At 37.4% G+C, this 25288-nt stretch overlaps 3 protein-coding genes and 1 long non-coding RNA gene across 5 annotated transcripts; 2 read left to right on the top strand and 2 right to left on the bottom strand.

The window, feature by feature from the left end:
- Positions 1 to 1237: 1237 nt before the first annotated feature.
- On the bottom strand, positions 1238 to 3511 carry LOC143724328 (uncharacterized). The gene is made up of 4 exons (XR_013197352.1): positions 3435 to 3511; positions 3034 to 3116; positions 2239 to 2282; positions 1238 to 1277 (listed from the first exon to the last, which is right to left on the bottom strand). It is a non-coding gene; the product is annotated as an uncharacterized LOC143724328 (long non-coding RNA).
- A 3661-nt stretch (positions 3512 to 7172) lies between these two features.
- LOC143724332 (uncharacterized) lies at positions 7173 to 11279 on the top strand. 2 transcript variants are annotated; one of them, XM_077217332.1, is made up of 11 exons: positions 7173 to 7242; positions 7745 to 8137; positions 8279 to 8380; positions 8460 to 8692; positions 8988 to 9202; positions 9394 to 9486; positions 9917 to 10043; positions 10155 to 10366; positions 10590 to 10707; positions 10797 to 10888; positions 11072 to 11279. In XM_077217332.1, the coding sequence occupies exons 7-11, from the start codon at positions 9932 to 9934 to the stop codon at positions 11123 to 11125; spliced, it is 588 nt and encodes a 195-aa protein (XP_077073447.1). In that variant the 5' UTR covers positions 7173 to 7242; positions 7745 to 8137; positions 8279 to 8380; positions 8460 to 8692; positions 8988 to 9202; positions 9394 to 9486; positions 9917 to 9931; the 3' UTR covers positions 11126 to 11279. The 2 variants fall into 2 exon arrangements, 1 of the variants encoding a protein (XP_077073447.1); XR_013197355.1 differs by lacking the exon at positions 7173 to 7242 and having other exon boundaries at positions 7442 to 8137; positions 10513 to 10707; positions 11072 to 11089.
- Positions 11280 to 11908: 629 nt separating this feature from the next.
- Positions 11909 to 13123, top strand: LOC143724325 (uncharacterized). Its single transcript, XM_077217327.1, has 4 exons — positions 11909 to 12065; positions 12173 to 12358; positions 12445 to 12624; positions 12870 to 13123. The coding sequence occupies exons 2-4, from the start codon at positions 12328 to 12330 to the stop codon at positions 13121 to 13123; spliced, it is 465 nt and encodes a 154-aa protein (XP_077073442.1). The 5' UTR covers positions 11909 to 12065; positions 12173 to 12327.
- A 4209-nt stretch (positions 13124 to 17332) lies between these two features.
- On the bottom strand, positions 17333 to 24933 carry LOC143724324 (uncharacterized). Its single transcript, XM_077217326.1, has 7 exons — positions 24755 to 24933; positions 22312 to 22394; positions 20321 to 20455; positions 19250 to 19415; positions 18082 to 18143; positions 17644 to 17711; positions 17333 to 17399 (listed from the first exon to the last, which is right to left on the bottom strand). Exons 1-7 carry the CDS (start codon positions 24780 to 24782, stop codon positions 17333 to 17335), a joined length of 609 nt encoding a protein of 202 aa, XP_077073441.1. The 5' UTR covers positions 24783 to 24933.
- Positions 24934 to 25288: the final 355 nt, after the last annotated feature.

Raw genomic sequence — 25288 nt, 5'->3', positions numbered from 1 at the left:
TAGGCCTAGTCAAGCTTGGAGAATAAGAACATCTTATTATAAGCCTATAACTCATCTTATGTGTCTCGATCAGATATCACCTTTACACAATGGCTGAGACAGCCTAATTTGTGATGCAATAGTGTCATAAAAGAGGGGTAAACATGAACTCTTTTGTCAGCAGTGGAGATTTCTTTAAGATTGCAAGGAAAACTCGGCGTCCCCTTTAATGTAAAAAATAAATAAATGGTCAAATATGTAGCCGTCTATTGTGTTAACATTGTATTGACTAAAAATGCGTTAGAAAACGTTATTCTCAAAGACAAGTTAATTCAGAATCAGCAAAATTCAGCAGGTCGCGACGCGATTTCCTTCTCATACATTTCCCGCAGCTACAGTGTGCATCCCTGTTGAAGCCCAGCTTCCATTGACTTCAATGGGGCTGCTTTGTAGAGTTTTTTTTTCCAGCGCTTCGAAACTAGACGGTCATCATTAGATAAACGCTGTGATTACCGTATGTTCCTCCCACGCCACGGACATGTACCGTTGGGGGTGAATGAGGAGTGGGCTGGTTGGAGGGTCTATGCTGCATCTCCTTTTGATTGACAGCGATTTCATTCCATAAAAAGTCGCTTATGCTGAAGCTCTGTCCCATCGCGGATTTTTCAAGATATAGTCGAAAAACAAACTGCTGCTACCTATTTCTTGGTATTTGCTTGTCGAAATTGTTACTTATACTTAATTAAAACAATAATTATTAAACTAATCAATTATTATTAGTAGTAGTAGTAATATACTTTATTATATAATTATTTATACCTTTATTATTATTACATTTATACAATTTAACTCTGCTGGTCATTGAGAGGACACTGGTCAAGTCACTGGAAAAGACGCCTAGTTGGTAAGACAGGGTCACAGACCATTTTCATGGAAAGGAATGTTGAGCAGAATTTACATATAAATGGACAATTTTTATGATGTAGGCCGAAAATGAGCTTCCACTCTTTGAAAGACCAGCAACTGCCACTGGTGTGCCACCACCTCTCCCCAGCACACAAATCAGCTTAAACAGCATCATGCTAGGATAGGTGCAAGGTTCAAAATTGTGATGTCATTTCAGTATTAGCATGTTTTTTACTTAGAAATTAAGATTGCAAAAGAAAAATACTCAGCATAACATTTTGTTGATTTTATTTTATTAGAGAGAAATAGAAATAGAAATAGAAAGAATGAGTGAGTGAGTGAGTGAGTGAGTGTGTCAGGCAGCTTCCCAGGTTGGAGGCCAGGATTTCCCGCTAGGAAAAAAAGGGTAAGGGATGATTAGTAAAAAAGTCAATAATCAATAATCACTTGATAATCAAAGCTGTAATGTTTACATTGTAACCTTTTTTCCAGTTTGATTTGTAATTGTAGTGGAGGGACATTTAGATTAACCAATGTCATAATAATACCAATTAAAAACACTATGATGAATTTGTATATGAAATGGCACCAATGATGACAAAATTTGGTGTATTTTGAAAAAAAGAAAATGGTGTTTAGTTAGCAAGGTGACAGCTGGTCAAGCATAATTCGAAAAAAAGTATACACAATCTAACGACTAATCAAAGATCTGAATAATCCACAGTATGGAAATATAAAAACTAGCACCTGACACTCTGAATTTACAAAATGTTACAGCATCAACATTTCAAATAACCATATTTACTACTTCAGAATACATTTCTGCATCAACAATAGTTAATAACTTACACTCCAGACAACACTCTTCACCAATTTCCAAACGCATACTGTGCACATCCAATAAGGAAGCACGTATAAAGTTGTGTTACAATATATAGACTGAGTTGTGCTCTACAGTATATCACAGAAGTGAGTACACCCCGCACAGTTTAGTAAATATTTTAATTTCTCTTGTCATGGGACAACCCTGAATAAATGACACTTTGCTACAATGTAAAGTAGTCAGTGTACAACTTGTATAACAGTGTAAATTTACTGTCCCCTCAAAATAACAACACAAAGCCATTAAAGTCTGAACGGCTGGCAACAAAAGTGAGTATACCCCGAAGTGTCCAAAGAAAAGCTAAATTAAAAAATGTTAAAAAAATGTGAGGGGTGCACTCACTTCTGTGCGATACTTTATGTGTGTACATGTAGCCTATAGTATGTAATTGTTGTAAGTTATGTTTATGTCTGCTGAAAAAACGTAATTTTGTGGATAATTGTATCTGGTGTGGAAGACAACCAACACACCACAGTTTGCAGGGGAGCCAATCAATCAGCTTCTCCATCTTCCCCTGGGAAGGCAAACAAAGACATATAAAATCGGTGCCTTGCTTAAGATAAACATTGCTCTCAACTTTACATTTCATTTAGTTACACTTAAAGGTAGTATTAGCCATTCAGAGCGTTTTGTAAACATATAACACTTTTTGTAATGTTCAGCTAATCTCCTCATTTTCCACTCACTTCCCATTCCCATTATGAGCTGTAAAACATTCCAGTCATTTTACGCAGCTCAGTCACCATAAATTAGAGCATAACAGGGGTGGTGATGATGGCCCAGTGGATAAGACACATGCCTTTGGTGTGAGAGACCCGGGTTCGAATCCACTGTGAGACACCAATGTGTCCCTGAGCAAGACACTTAACCCCTAGTTGCTCCAGAGGTGCGAGACCTCTGACATATATAGCAATTGTAAGTCTATTACATAAAGCGTCAGCTAAATGAATAAATGTAAAATGTAAATAACTGCAGGAAAACATTCTGGGGTTGGTAGAATCTCTAACAATAACAAAACATGGCTTGATTTTGTTCACCCTGAGAGTACTGAATGTGGGGGTGAGTTATCTCTGGTGTCTTATCGAGTGTGACAAGAGAAAATTTTAACATAAACACCAACATAAACAAATACAATATCTGGTAGGATCACTGGTACAAATTTTAAATTACTGCCATTAGTGACAATATCAATTAAAACAAGTGATCAATCAGTATTGGTAAATCACCCATTGTTTTCTTTGCAATTGTGTTATGTATGGGAATACCTTTCTCTTTCTTGTTTTCAACACGCATCTATATGCGTGCACCTCTTGGCTGTTGTGGGGACAATCCATTTCTTTTTTAGAAACTGTTTAGAAACATAAGCAAATAGTGAAATGTTAATCCAAATGTTAACATACAAAAAAGAAAACAAAAGTACATCATATAACTTATTGTAAAACAGTCCACAGATTAGAAGTATTTGCTGTGACCTGTAACTCAGTAAAGAGGGAGGGGTATATTTGACATCACACATATTGATATTATGCGTACAATTCACATGTAAATTAAGTACATCAATAATGTTAATGTCATAACGGAGACCTGCATAGCAAATTAAATAGCAAACGTAATGGGAATAAAGTTAAATATGGCAGAATATCAGCTTTGAGTTTATTAGGTACACCTTTTGTCCTTTGACGTCTTTTGTAATTTTTTCCCCCCTCATTGGTGTCGGTGGCAGGGCTGGTTGGCAGAGGAGCTTCCACTAAAGTTTAGACACAGAATATACAATATGCAAGAAGGTCAGATATAGACGTGTGGCTGCTCAAGCTCATTCTACAAAAACGTAAAAGAAGGCACGAAAAGTTGAAGCGCAAATTACTAGGCTAAGCACACAAAATTTTGGTGCGATCATTGCCACTTGGTGGGACTTTGGGTTACCTTGCCGGTGCCGAGCAGTCTGTTGTCAGATGTAGCATTGGCCTATGCCTTATCAATGGGGACCCTTTCCTAGATTTTTCTGTTCCGGCACCTGTTCTTCTAGTTATTTATGACTATCTTTCTGTATAACACTGGTCGGACCTTTTGGTTCGTTGAGAAGATGATTCGGCGTACGAGGTAGGACGTAGTGTAGGAAACGTCACGACGGTTCCTACACTACGTTCGCCGACTTCAATCACCCGTGAACGTACGTAGCGTAAGAACCGCCGCGACGATCGTTGCCGGAAGTCAGATATTTTCATTTATAAAGTTTTAAATATGTATATTTTTACGACAATACCGCACGGATTACCCTCAGAAGGCCTTCGTTTATCACCCTGGAGCCGGATGGATTACTTTTGTGAAGGATTTATGCACATTTTTGGGACTTGAAGGAGCTGGACCCCATGTCTTCACATTATATCCACTGAAGGGTCTAAGACTTTTTCTAAAATTACTGAAAATGTGTTCGTCTGAAACAAGATTGACATATGCATCTCGAACGGCTTGAGGGTGAGTAATGCATGGTTTATATATCATTTTTGGCCGAACTATCCCTTTAAGGCGGAAGAGAAGGTTATGTGCGGTCCACTCTGCTGCTTCTCTTGAGCTGCGCCAGAGCGATCTCACGCCACAGCGGCAAAACGGTAATTGTGTTTTTGAATTTCGTAAGAAAATGAACCTAATTTAAAATCAGAGACTTTGTTTCATATCAATAATAACAAAGCACAAAGATTATTGCAATTTATTGTATGGGATGCGCAAAACAATGCCTTGTCACCATGCCCTGAAGAAGGCTCCATGCCGCTATGCGTGGGCTTTTTAAATTTGTCCGTTTAGGACATGTCATTTTTTCAATAAAGAAATTTTAATTAAGGAGTGCCTCGGGGTCATCAGAGATTTCTTTCTCTACTGTCTCCTAGATGCTCAAAACAATGTTCCATACATTGATCAACTGAAAACAGGATGACAAATCGATTCTTGGGATTTTAGAAACAATATTTTTCTTAAAAATGAGAATCGATTAAAATTGATAAATCAATAATTTTTACCCAGGCGTAAATAACATACTACAATAATGACAATACAACCCGTTCTCATCAATCTGCGTATAAATAACACGACTTTACACTCTCAAATTGCGTGTAATGCATACGCCAAAGTCCAATTTTGCGTGCATATGATACGCCAATCCTTCCCATTAACTTCGGTGGAGAGCAGATGCGTCTAAATACCACGCATCACCTTCAACGGCAATGACGTCACCAATGACATCACCAGCGAGGCTCAGTTCGCCCAGTTCACCTGATGCGCGTACATCCTCAATCAGGTAAGGAAGGGCAACAGTCCTTTTTTGTAATTAGATCACGGTGTTAACTGTATTATTTTAATTATTACAGTGTTTCTGCATTACGTTAAATAGGGCCATGTGTCAAAATTGCAGCGAATGCGTTTAAATGAGTTAGTGAACTGAACAGTGGGCCGCTCTATCTGCTTCTACTGTAAACAGACCTGTTGCAGTTTGAAATTAATAAAACCGTTTTCAGTCATGTTGTGACATGGGTCTTCCGCTTTTTGACATGGCTGATGACAGCACTACAAATCAGCAGACTGAATTAGTGTTTGCTAACGGTTTTAGCTAAAGTGGTAACGTTAGCCTACGGGACCCCCCAGGGGTCAATAATGTGGACTAATCAGTGCGTATGGAATAATTCAGGCATGCGCAGACATTACTAGTTGCTTGCAGATGCATGATACTGTAGGGTTGGATTAGACTCCTATCCCCAAGATATTTGATTTCTAATGTCATCATATATAGTGCATTTTACCTAAATTGCACATTGTTGGTTTGATTGCTTCTATTGCTCTCTTGATTTGTAAGTGGCATTGGATAAAAGCATCTGCTAAATGATTAAATGTAAAGGAAAATAAAGCAAGATTTAGACTAGACCCTTTGTCTCCTGCTGAAAAACTGTAACTGCTTACAAAAAAAAAAAAAAAAAACATGAATCTGTAGTTGATAATAGCTAATATGTTAGGTGACGTCATTGTAGCCTTGGTAAAATAAACAATTGAATACAGAAATATCATTATAGTTACAACCAAAGGTTGTTATGAAAATCTGCATTATCCTGCAAATAGTCAGACTCCACTATCCTCTACCGGAAAATGTAAAATTTTAACCTTTACCCTCATATCACTGATGTGATCCAAACTTTCCATTCAATTATAATAGTCAGCAAGTTTGAGTTGCAGGCAGATCTCAGATCTAACTGACACCTTTATTTTTTGTTTAAGTACAATGTCAAGAGGAAATAAGAACAAACTAGAAGCTGTTCTTCAGCTCGGGGATGCATTTGTTGAAGAGATACAGGCAAGTTTCATTCTTGTTATACACAAATTGATAATACCTAGAATATCAAAATCGACTGCTGGCGGTAGATCCTTTTCCTACTTAGCACCAAAACTCTGGAACAGTCTTCCTACCATTGTCCGGGAAGCAGACACACTCTGTCAGTTCAAAGCTAGACTAAAAACACATCTCTTTGACCTAGCATACACATAATACATTATAGACTTCTATAATTCAATGTTAGGCTGCATAGATTAGGTCAGCCGGAACTGGGAACACTTCCCTTAAATCCAGATGTACTCGTTACATCATAAGAAGAATGGCATCTACGCTAATATTAGTGTCTTTGTTTATCCCGAGGTTTACCGCAGCCTGCCGGATCCAGGTCGTGTCCAGATCTGATGAAGGACCTTCGCCTGAACCCGATGACAACTCAGTGCTGAAGTGACAACTCAGTGCTGAAGTGCCAACTAGCCTCTCCCTATGGAGGATCCAAACCAAACCAATCTCTGTTACCTTAAATTATATTAAGTTTATCTCTGTAAAGCTGCTTTGAAACAATCTACATTGTTAAAAGCACTATATAAATGAGGATGACTTGACTTGACAAATGTGTAATTAATTAACTCCAGTTTCACCCATCTACTTTTCATTACATGTGCATAAAGAAACGTAACACAGAGTTACAAACTCAGAAGGCTGAAGTCACAGGACAGTCTAAAGTGACCTGGTGGAAGAGGGACCGTGATGGGCAGCGTGTGACCACCAGCAAACGGAGGAAAAAAGGTTCATTGCTGGTTAGTGTACATCTTATCAAATTTATGTCAAATACTTTAAATGGAGAGTGATGATGTGTGATTTAGAGAAGGTGCTGGTTTGATAATGCTGTTGTTACTCAATATTCTATGCTTGCACATTCATAATGTAAATTACATTATAATGCCAAATACATTTAGGTTTGATAGTTTCCATGTTGCAAGTTTGCCAAAGGTTTCAGTTTTTATTTTTTTTGTACATCTGGCAAAGAGTTTGAAAGAATTATACTCTAATAAGAATTCTAATGTGGTTTGTTATTTTTACTTCCAAAAAGTTGGTACCGGTACTTCTCCATGTGCTAGTTCCACCATCACAACTTCATGTACTAGCTACCAAGATCCTGGTAAGTAGAAAAACAACTTTAAAAACACGTTTAATAATATGGTATGCTTCAAATGAAAACAAGGAGTTACGTTAAAAGGGAGCCTCATTATACCTGCACTTTTGCTATGTTTAGTAACTAGTCATCTAACGATGTTCCTTTTCTAAATGCCTCAAATATTAAACTTACCACAATTTGGTGCATCGAGCCAAATTGTCAACATGACAGAAATAGGAACACTTTAGACAATAGCATCACTGTTTCTCAGCAAAATCACATGGTGGTTGTTTAGTTTCACAATTAAGTGGGCAACACTACTGACAGCCAGCACCTACACAGAATCTTAAGGGTCATGGATTTGATTGCCCATTTCCAACTGTCCTTTCACCCTCTGCCTTCTCTGCTATCACTGGACTGTCCCTGTATTAAAAGCAATGGAAATACCTCAAAAGAAGTCAGTGGTAGTGGAATTGCAATGTTGGATTTCTAGTATGTTTTTATTTTTCTCTTTCTCTCTCTGAAGATTTTAATATGCAGAGGCTTGAGGACCTTCTACGGGATTCAGACAGCATTGATGGGCAAGATTTTGCTCAGCAGCCATCTTTGTCCAGTTGGTGTCAAAGACAAAAAGGGGTCCAACAATGTTGGCAACAGGCGAGGCCACAAAACATTCACAACTTGTTGTCAGCTGAGAACATTGTCCAGATGAAGTGCAACCACTGTCACGTGGCAGAAGCCATCATCCGTTGCAGGGAATGTTTGCCCTCAGAGTGGTTTTGTGCAGAGTGTGATCAATTGGTACATAAACGCCACACTCTGCACAGTAGGCAGACCACCATGTATGGCTTTTATAAATACATTCCCCCAACAGAGTTTGTGAAACTCCATGATGATAAGTACATCATCTGTGAACAAGGTTGGTGTCTCTTTTTCAGTTGATTTGCTTTTTTTTTTTATCAACACACAACATTATTAAATTATTCATTATGTTTTACAAGTACTTGCTAACAATCCAAACATTCTTTAATGTCATCCTGATTGTCATTTGCTCTTGCAGATTGTTTGCTGCCAACAGCCTATCCTCAAAATATATGCTCCTGTGACACTGGTGATGTTGCAATCTCTGTTGGTAGATCCATCATACTGGTTTGCATAAATGGTAGGATTGGGTTAAAAAATATTGTTTATCTAACATATTACTTTAGTTCGTTATTTATTTGTCTTTCATGTGATCTCAGGCCGTTATAATCTTCACGTTCCGGTGCTAACATGCAAACATTGCAATAAGCAATGGGCTCCAGAAGTCAGTGACTTTGTAAGGAGTGGTTACTGGCCCGCTACCATGCAAGCACAGACACTTTTCCACCAAGATCTGTTCCATTCCTTTGAAGCTATGAAGACAACAGCTCCAGGAATGTCAGTGAAAGCCTTCACAGCAATGTTGGACCAGAGAACAAAGCGGTTTGGAAGAGTGAGTAAAATTTGAAGCTGAAAGACAAATGCATTTGTTATTATAAGTAGCTGTAAGGCTGGACAGTATGGCAAAAAGGGTGTTCAAGTCCAAACAGGGTGCAAATTCAAATATACCCACATATGAAGTGGCTGTAATATTTCAGGTTACTGAAATGAACTGAACTGAAGTCCATATTAGACCGCATTGCCAATTGCATCCTTTCTTGGGTTTGAAAAGGTACATTGACAAAACATAAATGGGGTGACCTTGTAGTTCATTGTCATTTAAAGCTGTTCTATAAATTGTTTTTCAGACTGGCAAAGTGAATACAGATGCTTTTCAGAGGAGCTTTCTGCAATATGTGTACTGCAACTCTGAAGAGGACCAACTTCTGGAAAAGGAGCCATTTGTCTGTCCAGCCTGTAGTCCTGAAATGGTGGCTGTTTCAGTGGATGGCAACAGAAAACTCTACAGGTTCCAGAAAGCAAACCAGTGAGTTTTGTGTACACATTAAAACCAGCCAATGTAGTTAATGTATCTACTTGCTATTAACATTATCATAATAATATAGTTCTCATTTTGTTATTTAAAACTAAGCTGTTGAATATAATATCCATGTCGTATAGTATAGTATCCATATAATATCTATTATTATAATTTATTATTATTATGTAAGACTTCTTACTACAGTGATTATCCAGAATACATTTTGTTGTAAGAGTGAAGAGCCAGGGTTCTTTGATGGAGTGTTTTTATCCCAAGACTCTGAGGTGTCCAGTTTTGTTGAGGAAGTCCGGGGGGCTGTCAAGAGTGTAAGTTTTCAATCAGGCTGAGCAGCGGGTATCTCTGGCTTATTTTATAACTAATTGGAAGTAACAACACTGTAGCCTTATTAGGTGTTCGAATGAGGGAATCTTTGATCAGGTGTTGAGATGGCACGTGATGAGTGAAGTTGCAGAGCTGGATGAAAAAAATACAACTAGATTCTAATCCAGAGAGCACAGTATATCTATAGTATTGGTTGCTGCACATACAGTATGTCTGACACAATTTCTGACAAAGTTAGACTATTGCAATTATCCTCCTGCATGCGAAATGGCAAATCATTTCAACTGGTTTGTTATACTCCAGGGAGTTGCAGATGGAAGATGGGTCAGGCAATCAAAGACAAAATCTAATCAGACTGTAATTGTTGGTGTGTTTGAGCATGCAGCCCTGCTATTTAACTTTTTACTTTGGTAGACGGCAGGAAGAGCGATGTGTGGGGAATCCCACTGGACAGCAGCAAGAGAGACATCAAGGCAGGCCAACAAGTTGGATGAAGAAGGTGTAGAAATTGCTGTGTGCAGGCATGGATTCCTCCTCAAAGGTTGCTATTGGTCTTGATAAATTGCAATGAAAAATATTTGTAGATGAAACATCTGAAGCCTATTCTTCAGTGTGCAATGTGCTTTCTACTTAATTTCTTTTTTTCCAAAAGGTCTGAATATGTATAGAGGAGAAATCTTTGCATATCCAATGTTTCTCCAAAAAGAGTTCCAGGGTGCTGCATTTTTGGCCATGGATGTGACGTGCCGTTATGTGCCATACCTGGAGAAGGTGTCAGAGGCCCTGACTCATCTTCAACCTCTTCAGAAAATGAGACATTGCTTGTCCGTAATGCATGCCAAAGCCCACAATACAAAATGCGAGGTGATGCTTTTAACTACTTTTACATTTCAGAGTGATGTAGCCAACAATTAACGTAAAGTACCACAATGTATGATGTTGTGACCCAAACAACAACCCAGGAGTGTGTTTTGAGTTGTACATGAGCCCCTATGTGCTGTCCTCTACAGCTGGTGACCTTGGGATATGCATCAATATTGATCACCCTGTTGTCCACACTGTTTAACAAGTCCACTGCTTCCTGTAGATTCTGTGGAATGCAAGGAACCAGGAAGGTGCCGGAACCACTCTTGGTGAAGAAGTAGAGCAAGTCAATAGTTTTCTCTCCAGATGTGCCCTGACCACAAAGTATATGTCCAAGTCAGGTTTGTAGGCTTCTTTGCCCCCTGTTCCCCTGCAATTGTACACATTGACATTTTACAATTTATTGTGATTTTTCTATTGTTCTTTACAGTAAGAACTGATATGCTTACTGTCCATGCTATTGGGTGGAATCAACGTAAAGAGAATGGCCTCCACATTGCCTTGTCTTCCAGATTCAAAAAGGTATGTTCATGTATTGAAAAAGGATGGACTATTTTAAACCGTTAAATTTGAACTTAAAGTCCACCCAAAATGCATCACTTCAGCTATATGTAGTCGAATATGTCATTATATTAAATCAGACAGGAACATATACTTTTTGGTATTTTATGAAATGACAGTGTGTTGTGTGTTGCTGTTTTGCAGACAGTAGAAAACACCCTAGATGCAACAGAGAGCCTGAAGAAGATGCAGGACTAGTTGCATTGCAGTGATGACATGCTAAAGCAGTGGGTTGTTGATGTCAAGCAGTGGGCCAGTAGCGGTAAGGGCAATGTTGTTTTATACATAAACACTGTTGGAGTAATTTGGTTGTAATGCATGTAGCTGTAGCTTAATGTTAAATTATGATGTGAGGATGGGCACTTTTTGTGTCACAAGTCTTCAAGTAGTATTTTGACTTAAAGAAAGTAAACAAATTTAGCAATGAAAACAGAATGATTGGTGCATGTTCACGCAAATCAGACCAAAATGGAACAATATTATTTGAGGTAGGAAATGACAGACCAAACACAATGTACCAGTAAAGCCCAATTTATACTTCTGCGTCAAACTCCTGCCGTAGCTACGTCGTAGGCTGTGTGTAGTGCGCGTACGGTTCGGCGTACCCTGACGCGCACCTCTCCAAAAATGTAACAACGCGTCAATTCTACGCAGACGCAAGCGCTGTGATTGGTCTGCTAGAACCTAATAACCTAAACCCTGATAGGACATAATCCCCCATCAATGACTTTCATAAAGAATGACTGTGGACTATGGACTCTCATAAACACAGACTCTTGAAAAGTGATGATAATAAAGATATCACACAGATTAGATGCCTATGACTCTTGGCCTATGTTGCTTGGTCCCTAATTGTTGCTGAAACATGCAGTCAGTGTCCAGTACGGTATGAGAAAAACATACGAGATAGATATTTCTGTCCAAATTAAACATTGTCCTAAACAATGTTTTAGCTGCTGCTGCTGTACTATGTGCAATTAAGAAAACTTAAGTGTGTTTGAAACATTTCTCTTTCTTCTTAACTTGAATTTAGGAAATGCAGCAGCCAGTTCTGTTAATGCTCGTGGTTTGCAGATCTCCATCGAAGCACTCTTTGTGAGCATTTGTCAGAAGAAGCACTACCTTTATAGACAGAATGGTATGTATTAGTTAATGTAAGTTATGCAGATGGAAGTTATATTGTTTCTGTTCATTAAATGCCATGGCAGCTCTTTTGTAATACCATTGTTTTTGCTCTTATTACAGATCGCAACAAAAGGCGTCAGAAGATTACTCAGAAGATTGCCCAAGAAAAGAAGCGCTTGCTAGATGAGATCCAGAGATACAACCAACAACCTGATGGTGATCCTGTGGACACACACTCAGTTGTGCAGAAACTTTCCAACAAAGCTGCAGAGAGCATGATCTGGCCTTGGCAGGAACAGAACACAGGTGTTGTATTAATATTTAACTTTGTTTATTTAAAATGTATCATCATCAAATTAGTTTATTAATGTATGATGTTTTCATTCCTTCAGACGGTATAGACATTCTCGTCAAGAAGAAGCTTTTTGACCAACTAATGCTGGTCTCACGACTGACAGAAGAAAAGCAGATCCTTGTGAAGGAGATGATGCAGCACTGTCAGTACCTTAAGGACTCGGTTGCAAAGGTCCAGACACTGATAGCCACCATTTCAGATTGCATAAAAACAGGAAGTAAGTGTAAATCAAACAATATGGCTTTATGCACTTTAATATTCATAGATCAAACTATTTTCAAGTGAAAAGCAATCATGCTAGTATTGGCTCAAGAACTAAGGACACATGGCCTTCAAAGATTATTTTATCCAATTATTTTTTTCCAATTTGACTTTGTATTTAACATTTGTTCTAACATAAGCTCTTTGATAAAATGTTTAGTGTGACGGTAATTCCATTACTCTTCATGTGTGGACTTATAGGCTATCCCAATGGATTCACAGAGGAGGCGTCCAGGGGCCTCATCAGTCTACTTAAGAGAAGACTGCATAACCTCAGATTTAAGCAGCAGACTGTAGCATGCTCATACAGAGGCATTCTCGAACCAACTCCTAGGCTGGTGGAAGAAGATGAAGGGGAAATGGAGGAAATGGACTGGCAACGTGACCTCAGCTATGAGGATGAGGATGATGATGAGGAAGATAATGAGGCTGAGGTGGGGACTCAAGTCACTTGACTTGGGACTCAAGTCACAGTTGTAATCCCTTTTGCTTTGACCTGTACTTTGATGACTTGAAAAGATCTTCTGTCAAGACTTTAGAAACCCTGTTTTTGTAAGTGAGTTAGATTGAAAGTGACAAAGTGACTCCTCACTTGTTTGTTCCTGCAGTTATCTGTATTTTGCTACATATGCTCTCAGATTATACTTTTGTTTTATGTTACTGGAATTGTAATAATCATGGTTATGTTTGCAACTGATAATGTCTGTAAATATTTGCTGATACCTGTATATATGTGTATGGAAACAGAAATACAAATTTGATTTGTCATCAGACTGAGTTGACTTTGGCTCATCACACATCCACCCTTACAAAAAGAGAGAACTGGGAGCTTTCAGATTCAACCTGAACTACCAACATTTTGGAACATTAGAGGTCACTGACACCAGGTCACATATTAAGATAGATGTATGAAACTTACATACTGTACACTGATAGTTACTGGCAGTGTAATATACTTCAATACTGACAATGTAAAACCATTGTAGTTTTTGTCTAAATATATATCAACCATAGTTAACCAAATGTTAAACAGATGATCGGTTAGCAGGGTTGGGTCAGATTGCTTTGAATATAAACAACATGGCAAAATTAATAATCATCAGTTATGCAATTTACCTTTTAGCAACAACCCAACTTGGAATATCATTTTAAGAAGCTCAGTGATCTGAGGCCATGCAGAGTAAATGTTATGACCATATCCATCTGATTATCAACTCATCCCATGGTAGGAACAAGCCACATATAAGATGTGGAGACTGTTCATATCAGTGTCATCTTCAGAGATACATGTAGGAAACTTTATAAACAGGGATATTGAGGCTACTACATTATATAATCCAGACCATGTAGGACCATTCAGGTGGTTTGGAGGAGCTAAAGCATGCCAGAAGGGGCATATAAAATCCCAATATATGCCTCTGTGTCAATGGTACCTTCTCACCCATGCCATGGGCACTGATGCACACATATCCTAACTTTTCTGGAAATGGGGTTTGTAGTTTCTCACAGTGACAGGTTTTGGTATGAGGAAAATGTAAATAGAAACCTATTTGCCCTTTTTTGTAGAGATCAAAAAAAATCTTTACACAGAAATAAATACAGAGGATGCAACAGGGCCAATATGTGTAATGCACTCTTGTTTTTAAATACCAATTATAATGTTACAAGTACAAGAGGAGACGACTACCCATCATAGACCATGATCTTTTATTTTTATACCATCATAGCAGCATTAGCATAAATAGATATGCATATAAGCCGTGTGTGTGTACTTTTACTATCTTTGTGAGGACCAGTTTGAGTTTTAGACCATCGGAGTAAGGACCTTTTGACCGGTCCTCACTTTCTGAGAGCCTGTAAAGGTCAGTTTGAGGGTCAAGAGCTGGTTTTAGGGATCAGGTTATATTGAGAATTTGGGCGTGTTTAGGGTCAGGGTTCAGGTCAGACACTTAGTTGTGATGGGTAGGGTTAGAGTAAGGACCTAGAGATTGCATTGTGTCAATGAATGTCCTCACAAAGATAGATACAAACGTGTGTGCGTGCGTGTATGTGTGTGCCTGCATGTAAATCTGTTTACACAGTCAGAAACAAACAAAAAGCTTTATTTTATATAGGCTATTGAGCCTGCGTGCTCCCTGAAACTAGACCTGAGATGGCTTGTGTCCGTGAAATGAGAAAATTAAAACTTTGTTTTATAGCTGAACCAAATACATTGTTGGAAAGGCCGTGACCTGGAGAGTAACATATGTTAGTATGAAGATTCTACATGGCTCCTGCTTTGAAACACTGACCTTTGAAACTTCACCTCGGTGCATGTTTGAAGGCTTATAATTCAGCAGCAAAAGGGGCTACAGATATGGGACCAACTGTTATAGAGAGCTCTTGACCTGAGTATAGTCAACAACTGGGGGCAGTTAACCAAATATGGATAACATATGGGTTAATTTAATTTGACCCCATTTAACAATTAGATATTTAAAATCTGATTGCATAGATGTGTTTGCCATCCCACTAAACCCCCCACTATACTCCCAACTCACTATTTACAACCTCCAATTGTAAGAAAAACACTAATGTTTTAGAAACTACAATTCCCTTATATCCACACCATGCAGCTTGATACAAATCAGCACTACAGTTGTAGTTCTTCTGGTTTGCAAAGTAGGGTTGTAAAATAGGGTTGTAAAAAGATATATCTACTGAATATATTACATATCTAGTACAGCCAAACTAGTAATTACACTGCATCTAGATGATCTATGTTAACAAATAGTAGATATGTTGGTTTATTTCAGATATTTTAGCCAAAACAGGAGTATAACGCGCAAACTCCGCCCCACAACACAATCATGCACTTCCGTAACCTTATGCTACCAATTTTTTTTTTCTTCTCATTTTCCAAGGAGCAATTATTAAAAGTGATAGCCTTAACATGAACATAACGTGTTGAGTTATCAATTTGTTTTTCTGTGGAGAAATGTTGAAGATATCGTTAAAAAAGTGGGTGTCTGTGAAGAAAATAATTTCCGGGTGGAAGCGATAGCAATTAGCAACATCAATAGCAACCACCATAGCAACGAACTAAAGATAATATGCATTCACTGAACGAAAATTATGAAAACAAAATGCAACTGGTTATTCTTAACACCAAAGCTGGCTATATACCTTGAGTACTAGAAGGATTAAAAAGGTTACCCTTATGGAACAAAAATATATGGGAATATACTGCAAAATATAAAATTACCTTATTATACATATGCGAAACTAGTGCTTATATTTGTCAATATACTGCAATGCATTGCAGCATTGACCATGTGTGGCTATATATTGATACATATTAAACATTTATAAATGAAGACAAAAATAGCATTAAATGTAATTGTATCCTTTGTTGTGCACATATATTGCACATACCTGTTCCCATAAATGTGAATGTATTATACACACATATATACACCCATTCACGGAATGACTTACAATCAGTGGTTACAACAGACTTCTAGTTCCCAGCATGCTTTGCCTCTATGTTAAAAGACAGTAAATGTTAAAAATAAGTGTTATTTCATGTTTTGCTCAATATGAATATAAGGGATATCTATTGGTGTGTAATTTTCTATTATTTTGGTATTTAAAAGTTTTTGGGGTTACTATTGTACATGCAGTTGTGCTTGTGCTTTATAACTAGCTTGAATTTGTGGGGCCAGAATGAGGTGAAAATGAAACTTTATCATAGGACAAAATGAAAGATATTTATACACCCTCAAGTACTCCCGTAACAATGTTAATTCCATGTTTTCAGAGAAGGAGAAACAACAACAAAACTCACAACAGAACTTTTATTGTGAAATATTGTAAAGTGCCAGACAATGCAAATTAGTTTTTCTGGGTGGAAGGTTGTGAAAAGGCGAACTGCACAATAAAACGATTGGCCTTTTGGATGAGAAAAGTATTGGATGCGATGAGGTCCTTCCCAACACCCAGCCCTAATGAACAAAAAATGAAACAAATTTATAAACACATACTTTTTATTTACAACATATATGTAATCAATTCTGTGCAATACAACTTTATTGTTGTCCACATGGCCCAGTTTAATGGACACAACATTTGTTTCACAACATTTGTTTTCTTTGCACCATCAGTGACAACAGTATTTTTTAGCAGACCTTCCTTTATGACACAGTCATTCCAATGTTCTCCTGCGGTTCCCAAGATGGGGGCCAGGCCTTTTGGCTGAAAGAAATGGCAAAATAAAACGTACAGAAATTATGTATTTAATTGCTGAAATAGGTTCAATATAAGGATAGCCTCTGACATGGTTTATAAACCCTGTTAGGATTCTACATATTTCCCTGACAGAATGGGGTGGAGAAAGCAGAAGAGAATGTATATTTATATCCAAATTATATTATTGTCACTTTGTAATGACATTTTCATGTATGTTGTAGTTGTGTAGCTTAATCTCTCTGTAGGCAAAAACAGATGCCACATGTGGAGAGATCTTAGTTCATCCAAAATTAAGCAGCCCGCCTGACTTCCCAAAAAGAAATGTAACACTGGTCTAGGCGCTTTACCATGAATTGGGAGTTATTTAAGTTTATGTGTTAATCAGACAGGCTTCTTAATTAGGTTAACTGTCACTTTAAGGACAACCCATAAGTCAGTTAAACAAGAAAGCTGATGTTACCATGATGGACACGGGAGCCAATGGACCAGGACTTCTTTACAGCCCTTGGGAAGAGGGTAAAAGACAAACCAAAGTCATACTTTTATTTCATAATTAAATATTTCATTTATTTTTCCTCCTAGCCTCTAAAAATCAATCGCCATATAATTACCAAAACATCAAAGTTTTGGTTTAATATTTAGAACGCTCTAACAGCAAATTATTTAACATGTCAACTACTTTTTATTTAGACTTGTTTTTATTTATGCACCTACAGTCGAACAGAAAGTTCTCCGTATAGCTACTCACCTTTTTTTCACGTGTCTTGGACACATATTGCACTGGAAAAATCTCCAATCTGCTGTGATACTGGCAAGCTGTAAAGAAAAATGAACAAATTAAGTTAGTACAAACCATTGCAATGTAACCGTATAAACCCAGAGAGAGGGTATTGTATGCATTTCTCTTTGAAATATAAGACCAGAAGTAAATGCACATCATAATTTCCCTGGATTATTCCGAAGCCCCAAAAACTCCAATGTAAAATGAGTCAATTAGGCAAGTAAAAGACATTTTCAACTAATATAACGTTAATAGTTTTATATTTGTTATCAGGCCTGTAATGTACTAAACTAGCAATAAGAAGATATTATATTGTGGACCAAAAAGCTATTAGATTAGTTACGAGTTTAGGAATTATTATTTAATTATTTTTGAATTAAAAATACTTCATAGCATTTTTCCTACCATCATTATTGTTTTGGCTTCTTTTCCTTTTCCTTTTCGCTGAAATTTTGACAGCTGACTTCCTGTATAGAGAAACAAAAAACATGTGTAAATTGCAATAGAGGTGTGTGGTGTCTGCCTTGCAAACCAAGTGAATACTTTCGAGTACACCGCAATGCAGGACAATCTGTTGACACTTTCTCTGATGACTTCACCATTGGGCATTGCCACATTGCTTTATGGCACACCGGATGCCAAACTGCTGCCATACAAATAACTCCACGTTATAAGAAAAAGTAGAAAGAGAGCAACTTGTGAAATACCATCTGACTTCTGAGTCTTGTGTGGTGTGCTACTTCTTTTTGTACATGGGCACATTCTTTACCATTCTGTATCTCATATTCTACATAGTCAAGATTGCCCTTAATGCTCTGCCTCTTCTATTCTGTATTGACACTTACCTGTTTGCTGCTACTACTTTCTTCTTCGCCTCAATCTCTTTTTCCCCCATTTCTTCTGCCTGTTCTCTCTGCTTGTCTGTCTCCATCAGTCCCAACTCTTCGAAGTCTTCCTGTCCCTCCATCTCTCGTCTCTCCACTTGGTCTTCCTGTACCTCTATCTCTCCTCTCTCACTCTCTCCTCTCTCTTCCTGTACCTCTATCTCTCCTCTCTCTTCCTGTACCTCTATCTCTCCTCTCTTCACTCTCTCACTCTCTACTCTGTCTTCCTGTGCCTCTATCTCTCCTCTCTTCACTCTCTCACTCTCTACTCTGTCTTCCTGTGCCTCTATCTCCATCTCCTGCATGTCCCTCCTCTAAGTTTCTCCTATTTCACGTTGCCCCCCGTGTCCTCTCTGGTCTTCACCATCTATTTCTCTTTCTGCCTCATCTTCTTCTCCTGTCCTCTCTTGCTGCCCCACCTCCTCTCTTTCAAGATCACATGCTGTGATAAAAAATAAAACAAAAGACATTTAAGATGCAGTATGTGGTTCAAAATGTGAGTAACCAAAGAAATATAAAAAGTTTAAGACAAAAGATAAGTAGAACAAAATTACCCACCACCAGCAATCTAGATTGTGTGAAAAATTCTCTGTACTGGCATTTAAAACCGATCCAACTGGATAGCTACACAATACAGGATCAATCTTAATAGAGAGTCATGAATGTACTGATGTTGTGATGTGACCTACCTTCTAACAAACCTTCAAATAGGCACAATATCTTTTCCATGACCGCATGCGCTACCACTGGCAGCTCAAAGGGGCACTGGAGCTGGGCCATCCACTTTTTTTTTTGTGGTCTGTACGTTCCCCACAGCAGGAGGGGAAAGTACCCAAGGGCCTTCAGTTTCTCCACCTTAACATAGAAAAACAATAAGCAAACACACAGAGATTTCTAAGACAGGGTTACAAAGGCAAGAAATACGTTATTATTATTATACACATACAAGCTGTCTATAAAAAAGTTAGTATGGGTTTTTATAAGGGTGAATGTCCTTTCTGGAGTAACTGAGGCATATGCAAATGTTTCTTTTCCTGTAAGAAATCAAACTTTCTCTCTAAAAGATTCTGTACTGCCCCTGCATCAGCAAGTGACTTAACCTACTCTACTGCAGGACCACACTGTAAAAAAATATCCAAATTTTACAGGAAATAACTGATTTGTCCTGTAGTTGCTGATGGCATGATATATATATATATAGTTAACCGCAAGAGATTTACATTTTATAGAGAACGTTACACAATAATCACCTTGGAAGTACCTGTAAAATAGGCCTAATTGTTTTTTGTAAAATACTTATGAATTAGGATATTTTTTATATAATTTAACAGTTTTTGTTTGGCAAACGCTTCTGCCAGTCATTGACCATTTCTTTTTTAACGATCTTTAACCAATATTTTCATTAATGGTAAACGTTTGGCACCCTGTGCTGCCATGCATTTCACAGGTTTGTTTTACAGTGCAGTGAACCAAAAGAAAAACATCTTAGTGTAAAGTTGCCTTGGATACTGGGGCTGAATGAATACAAGTTGTAGGCAGGGCTAAATTCTGTGTATTGTTTTAATATTTATGTATGGACGAGCTCATTATTATCTGAAATATTGCAAATGCAGTTGGGTTGATGACATCATGACACATAACTGCATGACATTACCATAGTTGCTGCTTTTTTGCACAATGTAAATACAATTCTATATTTCTGTAATGTTGACAGGAACCTGAAATGCCTGACCAAAAGAGAAAGACAAAATGTTTATTACCAGAAGGGCACTGTTGTCAAAAATCTTTGCCTGATTGCGGGACTTTTTAACTTTTTGTGCCCATTCCTTGGCTCTGGTCCGGAACCCTTTCATACGGGCCGTCTGCCTGGACTTCATGTCCAGCAGCTTCCCACACTGAGTAAGGGAGAGAGACAAGAGAGAGCAGTATGACTCACAGGAAAAAAAATTAAATATCTAAACTGTGGTCCAGTTGATCAAGTATGCAGATGTTCTAGCCCTCTATTTACAAGGACCTAAATAATAACTTGGATACCAAGTTTATGCAATTTATTGAACAGACAGACTAAATATGCAGTTGAGTTAATGCACCGGCACATTTTAATAATATTAAAGGCATAATGCTAAAACCTAGTTAGGTATCCATATTTTAATGGAAAATACGAATGTCCATTATCTGGCCACAGACATTATAACTTAAAGGGATAGTTCACCCAAAAATAAAAATTGTCATAATTTACTCACCTTCAAGTTGTTCCAAACCTGTATGAGTTTCTTTCTTCTGCTGAACACAAATGAAAATATTTTAAAGAATGTTGGTAATCAAACAGTTGAAGCACCCATTGACTTCCATAGTATTTTTTTTTCCTACAATGGAAGTCAATGGGTGCTCCAACTGTTTGATTACCAACATTCTTTAAAATATTTTCATTTGTGTTCAGCAGAAGAAAGAAACTCATACAGGTTTGGAACAACTTGAAGGTGAGTAAATTATGACAATTTTTATTTTTGGGTGAACTATCCCTTTAAGTTGTCATTATTGTATGCGCTAGTGGAGATGTTGCCAGTTTCCACAGTTGAGATTCACCTCAATACAAAGTACTGTCAGTAATAGACAGATTCAATGTCAAATATGTAGCATTGTAAGAGGATGTTATTTAAAGGAACCAATAGTCAAAAATTCAATAACAACAGGTACCTTTCCATCGGGTGGGAAATGTAACATTGTGAAACATTTACAAATTTGTAGTGTAACAAAACAAAACTCTTTCTGTCTTTTGTATGATTAACTTAATGTCTCCACTGCAAACTCCTGTTTTATTGTCACTCTATTGCATGGGCAACAAATACTGAGATATTTAATGCCAATAAAGTTTATTTTAATTTGGACTTAATGGCCCTCATTTATCATTCTTGCATAGAAACGGGCGTATATGTTGGCGTATTGTCACGTTACATGTATTGGGGTGTACAATAGTGATGATGATGATGTGATGTGGAGTAGGCCTACCATTCATTCACATTAATAATTGCATGACAATTTGTAATATGCTTCTTATTATTAGTATGATTTGTATTATTAATGACGCTTATTGTTATTTAGAAGAAGAATGTCATTATTATTATTTGTATTATTATTATTATTTAAAAGAAGAAGAATGTATTTTTTATTATTTTGTCAGTCTGAATTATTTGTTGGTCATTGAAAGCCTTTCGTTACCGAACCCAGTCCGTGCGCACCTGCCGGGCCTAACCATGAAACGTCAGGTAAAGCGCACAGGCTCGCAACTGAAGGAATACATAGGCTTACAAATCAAATGCTTTGGTAAAGTCACACAAATTAAACATTGAAGTCCATGTTGCACAAAAATAAACACTGAAGTAAATAATTACTATGTTTTTGTTTTTTTGTTTTACAGTGGGTCATAATATATCATATCTTTTAGTTTGTCAGTGCATTTTATGGTGTTAGGAATTGTTTTTCTGCGCATTTCCGCACTAACTCAAAACGTGCGTACATGTACACCACCTCCTGAGCTGGCGTAGGATTTGAGCGTGCCATACGCCAACGTCCATATTGATAAATTTCAAAGTCACCGTGGTTTTGGGTGTACGCCAGGTGTACGCTGGAAATTTGGTGTACGCACTTTTGATAAATGAGGGCCAATGACTCTGGCTTTAATGCATGAAAATGGGGGTTAGCAGTTAGACAATTAGTTAGACAGTTCAATAGCCTATTGTACATTATTTACCTTGGTGCATCTTCTATTGGCACAATTTATCTTTTCCAGGCAATGGGTGCACTGTCGAAGAGTTGATCCACCTGGCATTTTCACTACAAACAAAACAAAAATAAATTATAATTATCGGCATGCCACGTAACAAAATATTTAATTTTGTGGGAGGACCTAATGTGAGCATATCCTATGCCTTTCCAATGTCACTATAAAGATAAAAAACGACATAATTTTTTTTTTATTGTCATCCACCATGGATAAATTGTGTTGGACCTAGGGATGGGTGACATAGAACACATCAGACAAACTGCATATAACTTAAGTAATCCAATTGATGTTAATGATATTGAACTGCAAGGTAAAGTAAGTGTGTGATATCAAAGTAAGTATGAGTAGCAATTTACACAACACACATTAGAGGGTAATATCTTAATTTAAGATATTAAAATACCAACTTATTTTATGGTAATGACAAGTAACTTTTGTAATATTAATGTGTACATTTTTGGTAAAAATGTGTAATTATAAGCATTATAACAGTACTACATCAATGTAGGAATTGTGCACTCATTGAATGTAATACTTTGGAAGCATTGGCTTACTACTAGTCCTTTCCTTCTCTAATTAATAGAACTTCCATATTCTTGAGGACAGATGAGGTTGGGTGACAGTACTGTAACCCAATAACTATTGTAAAATAATGGGAATGACACAATGGGAATGGCAGAATAAAGTCAGGCTTGATACCTTAATATTCTTTTGTTTTTCTGCTGGAGACAAAGACTCTAATCTAAATCGTGCTCAAATTTTCTTTAGGTAAAATGCACTATATGTGATGCCATTAGAAATCAAATATCCCGGGAATTGAAGCCTAATCCAACCCTACCCCAGCTAACAAAAATACGTGACTGTTACGTAACTGCAACGTAACCTGGTGACCGAACTTTCGTCGTGGCAACGTAACTAGTTACGTCGTGGCAACCGGAAAAGTGAAATTCCTGGATTCGTTGTCACGACGTAACTTTGTAACGTTGTCAGTAAGTAACTGCGACGTTGTGGCAACGTCGTGGATCAACAGTCGTGTGTTGGTAACCAGTTGGTCATTTTAGTTTTTAATTAATATAATATGGGCGGACATACAGTGGTCTAATTTAACTTGTCCTCTTTTGCCCAAAACTATTGGAGACTTTTCAACGACATACGAAAGATACAGACTCAGTATTTGGTTAATTCAGTTCATTTACTATAGAACAAAGCACAAACAACAGCAAAAACAGTGTGCAAACAGGTTTATAAACATTTAAATGAAGAAGGTTTTATATTAATATAATTAAAATGTAAAATAATGGTTTTCTATTTTAATATACTTTAAAATATAATTCAATCCTGTGATGCAAAGCTGAATTTTCAGCATCATTAATCCAGTCTTCAGTGTTACATGATATAATATTATACACAGGAATAAATTACACTACTATATACTCACATAGAAAAGGGAAACATAGAAAACAGCTGTTTTACATTATGATAATATTTCACAATATTACTGTTTTTTTGTCAAATAAATGCAAGCTTGATGAGCAGAATAGACTTCTTCCAAAAAATATAAAAAATAGTAATGTTTCCAAACTTTTGACCGTTACTGTAAATTATTTTATACAAAATAAATAGTAGTTAATAAGATTGACGCTGTATTATATCTAGTATTATTTAAGCAAGTATCATGCCTCTGCAAGCAACTAGTGATGCCAATTATTCCAATGTGCCTGTGATTCTAGCAGATCTCAGATCGGCTGGTATAGTGAATGTAACGTTAGGCCGTATGATCCGAAATACTGATCTGGTGTCAGCATCCACGTGTAATATAACGTTAGAGCGATAACAGGGACACCACACCAAAGTTACATATAACGTTAACATTTAGATGCAGCATGGAGTATATAACGTTACATACCATTTCTACAGGCACGATTTATAACGTTAGCCAATAAACGGTTTGTCCTGTTGCCCAGAATTTGGGAATAAATCCGGTTTAGGAGTCCATGCGCACTAATTAGTCCACATTATTGACCCCTGGGGGGTCCCGTAGGCTAACGTTACCACTTTAGCTAAAAACGTTAGCAAACACTAATTCAGTCTGCTGATTTGTAGTGCTGTCATCAGCCATGTCTAAAAGCTGAAGACCCATGTCAAAACATGATTAAAAACAGTTTTTTATTTATTTCAAACTGCAACAGGCATACAGTAGAAGTTAGCTTAGGCTAATGTCAATGGTAGGATACCAGCTGTGCTAACGGAGCAGCTCACGGTTCCACTAACAACTAATTTTAACGCATTACGCTGCCATTTTGACACATGGGCATGGCCCCATGTAACAGAAACACTGAAATAATTAAAATAATACAGTTAACACAGTGATCTCATTACAAAAACAAACAAAAAAGATTGCTGCCCTTACCTGTTTGAAGGTGTAACGGTACGCGCATCAGGTGAACTGGGCGAACTGAGCCTCGCTGTCGACGTCATTGCCGTTGAAGGTGATGCGTGGTATTTAGACGCATCTGCTCTCCACCGAAGTTAATGGGAAGGATTGGCGTATCATATGCACGCAAAATTGGACTTTGGCGTATGCATTACACGCAATTTGAGAGTGTAAAGTCGTGTTATTTATACGCAGATTGATGAGAACGGGTTGGACAATAATATGCTGGTAAAGAACACTGTCATAAAAATATGAAAGATAACGATAAAGCTATACTAAGCACACCTTGTTGAGGTGGTGGATCTTGAATGGTCTCCAAATTTAAAACGACAATGGTCTCCTCTTCTGGATCACATTGCAGATTTCCGGTTGCTGAAGGGTCCGTCGGCGCTGTCTTTCCTGAAAGAATACAAGGAACGCAAAGAATATACTTAGTTTTTAAAAAATTTCTGAATTTGGATTGTTTAAAGATGTTATAATGTATAGAAAATGTGGAATCACCTTGAACTA

The sequence above is a fragment of the Siphateles boraxobius genome, unplaced genomic scaffold, assembly GCF_051911475.1.
Source record: "Siphateles boraxobius isolate OS27281-9 unplaced genomic scaffold, OSU_SipBor_1 72, whole genome shotgun sequence".
In the NCBI taxonomy this organism is placed as follows: domain Eukaryota; kingdom Metazoa; phylum Chordata; class Actinopteri; order Cypriniformes; family Leuciscidae; genus Siphateles; species Siphateles boraxobius.
Note: the sequence above shows the minus strand (reverse complement) of the source record. Positions and strands in the feature narration are given on the sequence as shown.